The sequence below is a fragment of the Misgurnus anguillicaudatus genome, chromosome 1 (assembly GCF_027580225.2).
Source record: "Misgurnus anguillicaudatus chromosome 1, ASM2758022v2, whole genome shotgun sequence".
NCBI lineage: Eukaryota > Metazoa > Chordata > Actinopteri > Cypriniformes > Cobitidae > Misgurnus > Misgurnus anguillicaudatus.
Genome location: NC_073337.2, coordinates 1,154,632 through 1,167,158, shown reverse-complemented (window position 1 = coordinate 1,167,158; position 12,527 = coordinate 1,154,632). Strand labels below are relative to the sequence as shown.

Here is a 12,527-nt window from a genome sequence, read left to right as displayed (position 1 = left end):
TGTATATTTTTTCTGTAATTCTTGGACAAATGATAATAATAATAACCTAGCAGGCTTTGACTTAAACAGTATAGGTGCCTTTTGAAACCTGTAGGCTATTCATTTTAATGATCTTTTGAATAAATTTAATTTTATATTTGGACTGAATATATATTATAATATTATAATATATTATAAATATAATATAAAACTAAATGTATATTATTTTGATTTGTTTGAAGTATTAGTAAAAATGATAAGAGCCTCTCAAAACGAATAATAACACAGGGTCATCCTGGACTGGGTTCTGTGAGTCATTTTGGACTGGCAGCATTAACGTGTTAACTCATGCTATTAATTCATAAATCGTTAACGCGTTAAAATAATTCAACGTTATTAAATGCAGTCAGACCACCAGGAGCCCCGCCCGGATTTGATCCGCGAGGAGGAGGTTTTTAATGCTGCACAGTCCGATTGGAGTGTGGCTCTTTCACTCACCCGTGCAGGCAGGCACACACACACACACACACACACACACACACACACACACACCAGATTCACGAACAACCAAGAGACGTGTCACGGGCACATATTCTTTTGAACGCGGAGCTTTGTAATACAGTGCGCTAACGAGCATGTCGCATGCCGCACGCGCCTCTTGGTGGTTCGTGGATCTGGTTTGTGTGTGCGTGCGTGAAACAAAAAAACGCGGTGTAGCGGAGGCTTTACGGTTACTTAACCGTGACATTTTAAAGCGCGGTTAATAGTGAAACCGGTTAATCGCTGCATCCCTAGGACAGAGAATGAAAAACCATTTTTACCTTGTCTTTGTTGAATAATGGTAGTCTACCCGCATTCACGAACATACAAAAAGTGCTAGACATGCTAAACATCTCAGTCTCATAGAAATTTCTCTTTTAGAAATGTCAGCCAGAAAACGGCCCAATCTGAAAAACTGATGCTTATGACATCACAGGCATCTCACTGCCCCTCCACTTTAAAATAATTGGCTGCATTTTTGAGTGGCAGCAAAGTCAGCCAATCAGTAATGAGATTGCAAGTTAAGCCAGAAGGGGGAGCCAAAAAGGTGCAAAACCACTTGTCTAAAATCCCCCACCCTAATAGAGCTATCTGAGAGAGGTTTTTAGGAAGCTTCTAATAGGGCTGGGCGGTATGACGGTATATGTGACCCGTCACGGAAACCAGGGACACAAGTCGGCAGCACAAGTTTCGAGAAAATGAGAAACAAAGCTTTTTTCCCCAAAATTTGTGATTTTCATTTTATTGCAGAATCTGTTAGTTGAGATCACGAAGAAGCCTCTCCATGTTTGAGATAGCAGTTTATGTATATTTAAAAGCGTACATTTTGCGGTTAAAATAGGCTTGTTTTCCGGAGATTCTAGCGTGCAGCGGGGGGCGTCATTGTCTGTGTGTATATTTACATACTGGATAAGCTTGTGTTTTCGCCTCCGCCCCCAAAGGGAACAGCGTGACTACTGAATAAGGATAGTTCACCCAAAACTGAAAATAATGTCATTAATGACTTACCCTTATGTCGTTCTAAACTCGGAAGACCTCCGTTCATCTTCGGAACACAGTTTAAGATGTTTTAACATTAGATAGTCCGAGAGCTTTCTGTCTCCTCCATTGAAAATCTATGTACGGTTTCCATGTCCAGAAAGGTAATAAAAACATCATCAGAGTAGTCCATGTGACATCAGTGGGTCAGTAAGAATGTGTTGAAGCATCGAAAATACAGTTTGGTCCAAAAATAGCAAGAATTATGACTTTATTCAGCATTGTCTTCTCTTCCGGCTCGAGCGTGAAGTCATGTGACTGTAGTGACGTGGCTGCTCTGTCCCTTAGACATGTTTGCTTAGTTTTATTTATTTTTTTCAAACTTATAGCGTGCGTCTCCCCAGACTGTAAATGAAGCTCGGGCGCACAAAACAAAACAAATATAAAAAAAGCCGGGGCGGAACAAATAACAGTCAACCGCATCGTCCGTCAGCCGCGTCACTGACTTTATGGGGCGCCGCAGTCGGATGACGTCAAAGTACCGCGAGAGCTCTTTAAGAAATCTTACGGAGTAGTTTAATTTCGACTTGCTCTCGCGGTACTTCGACGTCTTGCAGCACAGCATGAGTCCAAACACACAGAAGTTACACAGAGATCGTTGTATTCTTTATATAATGTGTAGCTGCCCCCTGGTTTCCCGATAACAAGCAGAGAGTCTCTAACGGGTGTAACGTTAATCATTTATTTTCAATCTTCTTCATAAGCACCGTAAAAACTAAAAGTAAACACAAATAGCAGGTCACATAAACCTGATTATAACATTGTTTTTTATACTTATAAGCTTATCACAGTATTTTTCACATCAAATTACATTCAAGACATAGAAATAAAAAGGTACAAAATATAAACATTGTTAACACGTGATGCGTTCAGACCACGCGAACAGCTTGCAAAACAGACAATGATATAAATAAAGATAAAGTTTGATAAACATAACACAAACTACACACCTCATTCCGCTCACCAAGGGGTGCAACTGCAAATCCTCAATATAATGCTGCTTGCAACAATCGCTGACTTATAATCAAAAAGGCATATCCAAGTCCCCCAGACACAGGCAAGAAAACACAAGCAGAGAAACCATCTGTCGCTATTCAGATTCCGGGGTTGCAGTCTCAACCCGGTAATATGATTGACATTCAATGGAAGCATGAACTTAGTGACCTCTAGTGGCCACTTACACTCCCACCAAATCATGTTATACTGAATGAATTCAAAAGAAATAATTAACCAACAGTTATCCAGAACATGATTTCTAGACTATGGAAAAGCAGACTATAAAGGATATGAATATAAGTAGCAAGCAGATATAAACTTGTTTCACATTCCTTAACTGAACACGTCTGATGTAAGTGTTTTCCCTTAGTTAACAAGGCGTTAACTTACTGGTTTTATCTTCAATGAGAAGTACCAATTTTTGAATTGGCCGTTCAATAATTGAATGTTTGTAGCTATGACTTTGTTTCTGTTGTAGTCCTTTATCTCCAACTTGAACCTTTACTCTACGAACCAAACCATCTGATCCTTCTGTAGTCTCGACTACACAAGCTAATTGCCACTGATTCCTTGGAAGTGTATCCTCTTTGATGATGACTATATCGTCTATTTGCAAGTTGCGTCGAGGTACGTGCCATTTTTGCCTCGTAGACACATTCAAAAGGTATTCTTTCTTCCACCGGCTCCAGAATTGTTCAGTTAAGAACTGTACTCTGCGCCATCTCTTTGCAGCATACATATCTTCTTTGACGAACTTTCCTGGAGGTGGTAAGGCGACCTTAGACTTCATCAGTACAAGGTGGTTTGGAGTTAAAGGTTCCAAAGTCATTGGGTCATTAATTCCATCAACATTTAGTGGACGGCTGTTGACGATGGCCATAGCTTCGTAGAGTAGGGTTCTCAGGGAAGCATCGTCCAATCTACCTGGACATTGAGCAATTGTGATGTTCAGCACATTACGAATAGACCGAATTTGGCGTTCCCACACCCCGCCTGCATGACTCGCAGACGGGGCGTTGAAAATGAATTCACACTGTCTGTCCGCAAGAAAAGCTTTCAAAGCCTCTGCGTCACATTGCTTGAGCGCTTCCTTTAACTCGTTCTTCGCACCCACGAAGTTTGAGCCCTGATCGCAGTAAAGGTGACTAACAGCTCCTCTAAGGCTAATAAAGCACCTCAAGGCGTTGATAAAAGCGTCCGTGGTCATGTCTTCCAGCATTTCAAGATGAACTGCTCGAGAAGCTAAGCATGTGAAGATAAGTCCATATCTCTTACACTCCTTGCGGCCTCGTTTAGTGATGAATGGGCCGAAACAATCCAGTCCACAGAATGTGAAAGGAGCAGAGACTTCACAGCGCTCTCTGGGGAGTTTAGACATTCGTTGCTCTTAAGTCGGTCTTCTGAGCCTCCGGCATCTCACACATTCATGTATTAATTTGGCGACTGACTTATTCCCACCGAGAGGCCAGAATCCGTTTGCTCGCAGCTCATTCATAGTCTGATTTCGACCTTGATGACAGGTCTTTTCGTGGTAATGGGATAAAATCAGCTTGGTAATGTAGCTGTCCTTAGGGAGAATGATGGGGTGCTTTTGTTCTTGGCTGAGAGTGGAACCTTTAAGTCTTACTCCAACACGAATAAGTCCCTCCTCCAAAATGGGGTCGAGGTGACGAAGAGGACTTGAGTTTGGAATAGTGCTCCCACTGAGATTTCTTTGCAACGTCCTTTGATCTTGGGGAAAGGCTTGCAGCTGAACGAGCTGAAACACCACCTTAGCGGCTCTCGAGCGTTCCTCAACGGTCACAACTTCACCAGCTGAATGGCTCTGCCTAGACCCAAGTCTTTTAATTCTGGCTACCGCCTTAATCAGTGTCGTCCAGGTGGAAAATCGACTCAGTCGCTCCAAGATGTCGTTTTGTTCGCTAGATTGAGTAGCATGCACTTGAATTGACTTGATTTCAGGGTCACCTACAAGCAACTCGGTAGATGGTTTAAGCAAGGGCAGTGGCTTTTGGTCCCACAGAAACTTGGGTCCTGACAACCAGCTAGTGGAGGAGATGTCACGAACAAGAAGACCTCTAGACGCATAATCCGCTGGGTTATGGGCTGTGTCTACATAGTTCCATTGGCTTGGGTCTGTAATCTCTCTTATCAATTGTACACGGTTCGCCACGAACACGTGAAATCTTCACGCCTCGTTGTTAATATAGGCGAGTACTACTTGTGAGTCTGTCCAGAAGAATTCTTGCTCGATTTTCATGTCAACTCCGCCTTTAGCATGATGCTCATTCTGGCTGCAGTGACTGCAGCAGAGAGTTCCAATCGTGGAATGCTTGTGATCTTCAGGGGAGCTACCCTGGCTTTAGCCATAACGAAGCTGCAGTGTATCTCATTCCTGTCGTTGTATCTTAGGTAGGAGCAGGCCCCATAACCTATGGTACTAGCGTCTGAGAAGTGATGCAGTTCCACTCTGACGATCTTGACGAAGTTTCGAGGATGATAACAACGAGGTATGGTGACTTCTTTAAGATTCTGCAAGTCGTTTTTCCACTCCTCCCACCGTGAACGCAAGTACTCAGGAATAGGGTCATCCCATTCAATGCCTTTGCAACATAGTTCCTGTAGGATGCGTTTGCCACTCAGAATGAAGGGGGCTATAAACCCTAGAGGGTCGTACAGGGATGCCACAACTGACAGGAGACCACGGCGAGTTGGGGAGTGGTCCTTTACATTACCGTGGAAACTAGGGTGACCACCTGCTAATAAGCCCAAGGGGGGACAAGGGGTGTGTTTCTGAGGGACAATGTGGGACACTCCCTGACCCGGCGGTGCACCTGACCCACGGGCCGACTTATTGATAGTGGTTTACCCATTTCTAGCACATACCACCTTACACTCTAAAAAAACAAACGGTGCTATATAGCACCAAAACTGTTGATTTGAATCGTAACCATAGAAGAACCGTTTTTAGTGCCATATAGCACCGGTAAAGCACCGGTGAAGTACCTGTGTAGAACCATATAGGTGCCATATAGCACCACTATAGCACCACATTTGGTTCTACATAGCACTATATGGTTCTACACAGGTGCTTCACCGGTGCTATATGGCACTAAAAATGGTTCTTCTATGATTACGAGCAAAGAACCACTTTTGGTGCTATATAGCACCGTTTGTTTTTAGAGTGTACATTGCAAAAAACGTATTTTCTAGGGAAAAAAATATTGTATTTTTGTCTTGTTTTCAGTAAAAACATAAAAAAATTCTTAAATGAAGATGCTTTTTCTTGATGAGCAAAACGACCCAAGAAGGTAAGTCTGGTTTTTAGACCAAAAATATCAAATTTAAGTGATTTTGTGCACAAAACAAAAAAATCTGCCAATGGGGTAAGCAAAAAAATCTTGAACATTTTTCTAAAACACTACATTTAAGATTTTTCCTTGTTTTATGCACAAAATCACTTAAATTTGATATTTTTGGTCTAAAAACTAAAGTTATTTTCTTGGGTCGTTTTGCTCCTTAAGAAAAAGCATCTTAATTTAAGAATTTTTAGATACTCCCACCGAAAACAAGACAAAAATACCAAGACATTTTCTTCTTGAAAATCATTTTTTGCAGTGTACATGGCATATTAATAATGCCCTATTCCCCTAAACATGTGTCATTGCTCGTGTATGCTCATGAATAGGCCAACCAATGTGTATTTTTTTAAAATAAAGATTCATAATATTTTGAACATTCAATGAATTGACACATGCACTTCCACTTACGATTTACTTTAGCTATTTAATTTATTTTTCATTATAATTTATTCACTTTAAATAAATTATAATATAAAATTATAGAATTAACAGGAATTGAAGTTGCTCAACAACACAGAAACAGTTAAAAAAGTCTTAACTCACAACTCCAGGGGTTCACGGAACGAGAAGAGGTCGGAAGGATGGTGAACTTGCATGTAAAGGCAGGCGCAGGGGAAAAAAACTGGAGACATCTTTAGGACTTTCAGCCACAAATATTTATTTTCCCAGTCTTTCTTGTACCCACACCTTCTCTTTTTAATTGATGATGCGGTGCAGAGTCAGACTCAGTCTCTTTCTCCATTTTTCGAATTGGAAAGCGCGCATCTAAAAGGAATGCACGTGCGTGGCTGCGTGCGGACTGCGCTGTCATGACAACAACGAAAAGTTGACAACAACCTAGTCAGCAGTTCAGCTGAGGGGCAACAGTAGCGTGCGAGTGGCGAGCGAGCCTGAACTGTCTAGTAATGTTCGTTTGGCTGCGTGGGGCTCAAGGATATAGAGCGACCAACTTTTTTTAAGCAAGCATTGATTATGCGTGACACGGTCTCAATTTGCGGGACGCATGAATTGGGCTTCAAACGCTGTGCGTTCCCGCGCTACGTGGGACGGGTGGTCACCCTAGTGGAAACTGAATGTGTCGTTTTCTGCTGACCACTGGATACCAAGTATGAGTCCTTCTGAGGTTGCATCAGTTTGGAAGTTAAAAGTATCAGTGCTTATGGCTCTTTCTGAGGGAGCAATGCAGGAAAGAACTTCCTTAAGGTTGGAGTTGAACTTATGCAGCCGCAGGCCGGCACCTTGACACAATTCTTGAGCGCTGATGATTAACTCTTTGGCTTCTTTGGCTGTAGGGACGCTGGTTAATCCATCGTCCACGTAGAAGTTCTTTTCCACAAATTCAGAGGCTACAGGATGTTTTTCCTTGTTGTTTTGTGCCAGATATTTTAAGACAAAAGTTGGCACATCCTGGGGAGGATGCAGCTCCGAAAAGGTGGACCGACATTCTATACTCCTGTGGTTCTGTGTTGAGCAATCCGTCCTCCCACCACAGAAATCTCAAGTAGTTGCGGGCTTTGGGCGAAACGCTAAATTGGTGGAACATCTTTTCGATGTCGCAGATCACAGCCACAGCTTCTCTTCTAAAGCGACAAAGAACTCCTACTAAAGAGTTAATCAGATCGGGCCCCGTTAGCAGAGTGTCATTCAGGGAGATCCCTCGAAACTTTGCCGAGCAGTCGAACACGACCCTTAATTTCCCTGGCTTCTTAGGGTTGTACACTCCGTGGTGGGGAATATACCACACCGTTTCTCCTTCAGCAAATGGAGGGGCTGGCTCAGCATGACCTTTCTGTATAATTTCACCCATGAAAGCAATGTATTGCTCGAGGTACTGTTTGTTAGCCCTTAGCTTTTTCTCTAGGTGTTGCAGTCGGAGAGTAGCCAGCCTTTTGTTGTTCGGTAGAGTCGGGAAACAATTGTCCTTGAAGGGTAGAGGTATCTCGAGACGGCCGTCATCTTTCTGTTTAATGTTGTCATTAAGAAACTGTATGAAGTGAACGTCGTTCTGTGATACATACTTGTCCTCGTAACCTTTCTCATTAAAATCTGACTCCAGTACTTTCAACACATCAGTGGCCAATGGTACCTCCTTCACTGCGACGCGATGCACAAAGCTTTCATCTCCTCGTCTGTCCAAATAAGGATTGGTTGACCCGATTATGCTCCATCCAAGCAGAGTTTTTTGCGCGAATGGTTCGCTGTGTTCACCAGTGATCACTTCCAGAGGACCCAGAGCTGACGGACAATTGTAGCCGATTAAAGGGATACTTCACCGATTTAGCATTCAGCTTTGTATCTGTAGAAACCCGGCAGTATTACTGAATGACCATGTTTCCCTCCATCATTTCCCCCTGAGAGGAGAGATATCTGCATTTTGGTTCTGCAAAAAAGTCCTCCGATGATGCAAAAATCGTCATATTACATCATCGGAGGACTTTTTTGCAGAACCAAAATGCAGATATCTCTCCTCTCATGGGGAAATGAGGGAGGGAAACATGGTCATTCAGTAATACTGCCGGGTTTCTACAGATACAAAGCTGAATGCTAAATCGGTGAAGTATCCCTTTAACAAACCCACCTCGCAATCTTGAAGCGGGTGCAACTCTTTTGCCAGACTTTTCAGATGAGGCCAATGGAGGGCTGTATCTCTAGTAGGGATGTGAGACTTATCGACTAGAATAAACTCTCGTGCATACGCCTGATGTAGTTGGACGTAAATTTCAGAGTTGAGTCCCCGGACCTGTAGACCGCACACAGCCTTGCTTGCTATGACTGTATCGACAGCTGTCATTGTGCTGAGTTTAAGCTGCACAGGCTGTACACTTACATTAAGTTCAGCAACCAGATCATCCAAGATGAAGGTGGAGTCGCTCTGGGTGTCGAGCAAAGGCATAGGTGAGTGTTTCCTTCTTGGGTTCTTTGATTGACGACACGAGAACTGGAACAATGCTAGATGTAGCAGAGCTATGCTGGGTCAAAGCATGTGACATAACCCTTTGAATTTCCTTGCTTGTACGGTTCCCTGGAGCCGTAAACTCTCTGTCTGCAGGTTCAGTGGGATTCCTGTCTCTGTCTATGTGCAGACAGGTTGGATGACGTCGGCCACAAGTACCACAGGTGTGACGCCTCTTACATGCCTTGGTAATATGCCCCTTCCTTAGGCATCCGAAGCACAGGTGGTTTTCAAGGATGAAGGCTTTCTTTTCATCTGGAGTCTTTGCTGCGAAGGCTGGGCACTTCACGACGCCGTGGGTTTCATCCTTACAGACTAAGCAAGGTAGCCTCAAGTTTGGGTTTTCGATGGTTCCTGAGATGGGACTTTTCGTTTGTATGCTTGTGTTGAGTGCCTTAGCTCTTCTTGGGAATCTCTCGTCGCTAGGTTTAAGGTTCATCAAGAGAGGGGATGCAATGGGGTTGCAGGCGACGCGAGCTTCTTCTTGCATAAATCCTGTGAAGTGTGCAAAGCTTGGAAATTCTCCAGACCTGTCTAGCTCTTCTACAACTATACGGCTCCATCTGCGTATCATCCATTCAGGCAGCTTTTTAAGGAGTTTATGATTTTCTTCACAATCGTTTAGAATGCTCAGGCCCTTGACGTGAGGTATGGCCTCGGCGCAGCCTTGAAGGAAATCTGCGAACTCTCTTAATGCTATTGGATCGTTTGCCGCAATTTTTGGCCACTTTGTGAGCTTGTCCCTGAATGCTCTTTGGACAATGAATGGACTTCCATATCTGTCCTGTAAGACTGCCCAGGCGCCCTTGTATGCTTGCTCTGAGTTGTGGAAGAAAAATCCTTCTACGGCCTTACGTGCCTCCCCAGCGAGGTAGTTCTTTAAGTAAAACATTTTCTCACTAGCAGGAAGGGGTTTCTGATCGATGAGAGCCAAGAAAGATATCCTCCAGTCTATGAACTTTAGGGGGTCACGAGAGAACACAGTCAGTTCGGGAACAGGTAGGCGGCTTAAGGTAAGTGAGCTTGCAATTGCCTGAGCGAGACCTGTTTCCTCCTGAGTTACTTTCACGTTGGAGGGTATAAAGTGAGGCTGGAAAGGTGCTGCTTGCGGATTTAGCGAGATCTCAGGTCCCATGTCTTGTTGATCATGCTGAGTTTCCTGATCTGTGTCTTCCTTAAAACTTTCGAGACCATCAAAGTTGTTATAGGCTCTCACGCGAGCTGCTGCTACTCTTACTTCACTATTTACTTGTAGTTGTTGCAACTTTGTCTTTTCCGCTTCTAGCTTTTGTTTTATTTCAGCCTCCCTTTGCTTTATTTCTGCTAACATTTGAGTTTCCTTGAGTTTCCATTCACTTTCCAGTTTGTCGAGTTTCGCTTGTTGGGCTTGTATTTTTTGCATGGCTTTAGCCTCTTCTACTTTGGCTGCTAATTCTGCTTCGGCGTCTGCACGTTTGCTAGAGGATTTTGAGTTGACGCTTGAGTTAAGTTCTGATCTTTGTAATGATTCAGAAGTTACTGTTTCTGTTTTAGTATTCCCAAAAACTGACCCATAATCATCCTTATTTAGCGCTATTCTCACTCTCGCTTTCTCTAGTTGGTCATTGAAAGCCTCGTCTATGTTCTTTAGTCGTTTGCTGACAAGGTCGCAGATCTCAACTGTTAGAGTGTCACATGCATCCATTCTTTTGGTGATAACTGGAGTAGCGGTTTGATTGCGTCGAATGGGTTCATAATTTTGGTGTACTATAGCTTGTTTAGATTTGACTTCTGTTTGAATCCTATCAAGATCCTCAGCAGAGCAGAAAACTTTTAATTTGGTTCTAACCTCCTTTGCTACGTGTTTCCAGGCATCATAGGCTTTGTTGAATGTCCTTTCATTTTTCATTGCTTCCTGTTCACGTAACTCTTGACCCTTTGTTGTTAAACTACGCTCACGGGAGCTTGACCTAGTCTGGTGTGCTTCTGAAGGGTTTTCCATATTGTCGGCAGGAGATGACATTGTAAAGACTCAGTAGATCTGTTTGAACTATAAAGCTTTGGGGGGGGGGGGGGGGTTACGTCTAAACTCAATTTGAAGTAAATGACGGATTTGGCTTCTCAACTATGCTGCCACTTACATCAGACGTTTACACTTGTGCTGGACCCCAAAGAGTAAACAGATACAATACAAATGTCTTAACAAGATTACTGCTGACAATTTGCAAACAGACAATTTGTTTCTCAAAGTTGTGAAGTTAAAGGGTTAAAGTCTTTCAGGAGAAGTGAAACAATTGTGCCATTAGACTTTGTACTTTGTCTTACTGGTCTAGCATTTACAGTACCTTGTAGCACAGTCAGAATCCTCTTAAAGTAATTTGGATATTGCCTTTCTTTATTTTCTTAAAATGTGCAAAGTCCCATATGAATTAACTGAGCTTGTAATTCCGTTTGTGGCACTGACTTCTATATTGATGTCTCAAGTCGAGTTTACCAGCTTAGTCGATGAAGGCCTCTCGCTGCAGCCATGGAATCCACACACTCGCACGTGTAGCGTTGGCCGATCTCATATCAGCTGAACGAAGATGGCGTGGATGGATGGCTCAGCGGCTGAGTTTTCACTGTAGCTGCCCCCTGGTTTCCCGATAACAAGCAGAGAGTCTCTAACGGGTGTAACGTTAATCATTTATTTTCAATCTTCTTCATAAGCACCGTGAAAACTAAAAGTAAACACAAATAGCAGGTCACATAAACCTGATTATAACATTGTTTTTTATACTCATAAGCTTATCACAGTATTTTTCACATCAAATTACATTCAAAACATAGAAATAAAAAGGTACAAAATATAAACATTGTTAACACGTGATGCGTTCAGACCACGCGAACAGCTTGCAAAACAGACAATGATATAAATAAAAGTTTGATAAACATAACACAAACTACACACCTCATTCCGCTCACCAAGGGGTGCAACTGCAAATCCTCAATATAATGCTGCTTGCAACAATCGCTGACTTTATAATCAAAAAGGCATATCCAAGTCCCCCAGACACAGGCAAGAAAACACAAGCAGAGAAACCATCTGTCGCTATTCAGATTCTGGGGTTGCAGTCTCAACCCGGTAATATGATTGACATTCAATGGAAGCATGAACTTAGTGACCTCCAGTGGCCACTTACAATGGGCTACATGTTTTGTCTATCAATATTTTCCATGAAGTCATTAGGCTTGTTTGAGATGAGCAAATTCTGCGCAGAATCGATCACCGGTGATCCGCGCAAGATGCATGTCGGTTAGAAAAGTGTCCGACTTACGTCCGACTTGCTTTGATGTCACGCTGACGTGTGCAAATTAATAATTCTCGCGATGGAGAGGCGGGCTCGTCGGATTCTACAGCCGAGCGCAGTTGCTCTCCACCGACTGCGTTGACGAAAAGCACGATGGGAAAAGACTTGCTGACGACACAGCTTAATGCTCATTGGCCAGGTTATGTTAGCTGATGACTTGTTAATTCTAAAAACTCTCATTCCTGTAAGTTAGTAGTTTTTATATTAAAGCAACACTATGTAGTTTCAATGTAAAAATGACTTACAGCTCCCCCATGTGGTTGAAAAGCGCAACAGTGCCTGGTATCAGACACTCTTTTGCAAGCAGAGATAGGGGCGGGGCTGTGTTTC

At 43.0% G+C, this 12,527-nt stretch overlaps 1 protein-coding gene across 1 annotated transcript; it reads right to left on the bottom strand.

Annotated features, from left to right (window-relative positions):
• Positions 1-8,761: 8,761 nt before the first annotated feature.
• Positions 8,762-12,021, bottom strand: LOC129422518 (uncharacterized). The gene is made up of 2 exons (XM_073867314.1): positions 11,798-12,021; positions 8,762-11,567 (listed from the first exon to the last, which is right to left on the bottom strand). The coding sequence occupies exon 2, from the start codon at positions 10,868-10,870 to the stop codon at positions 8,762-8,764; it is 2,109 nt and encodes a 702-aa protein (XP_073723415.1). The 5' UTR covers positions 10,871-11,567; positions 11,798-12,021.
• Between the last annotated feature and the right edge of the window lie 506 nt (positions 12,022-12,527).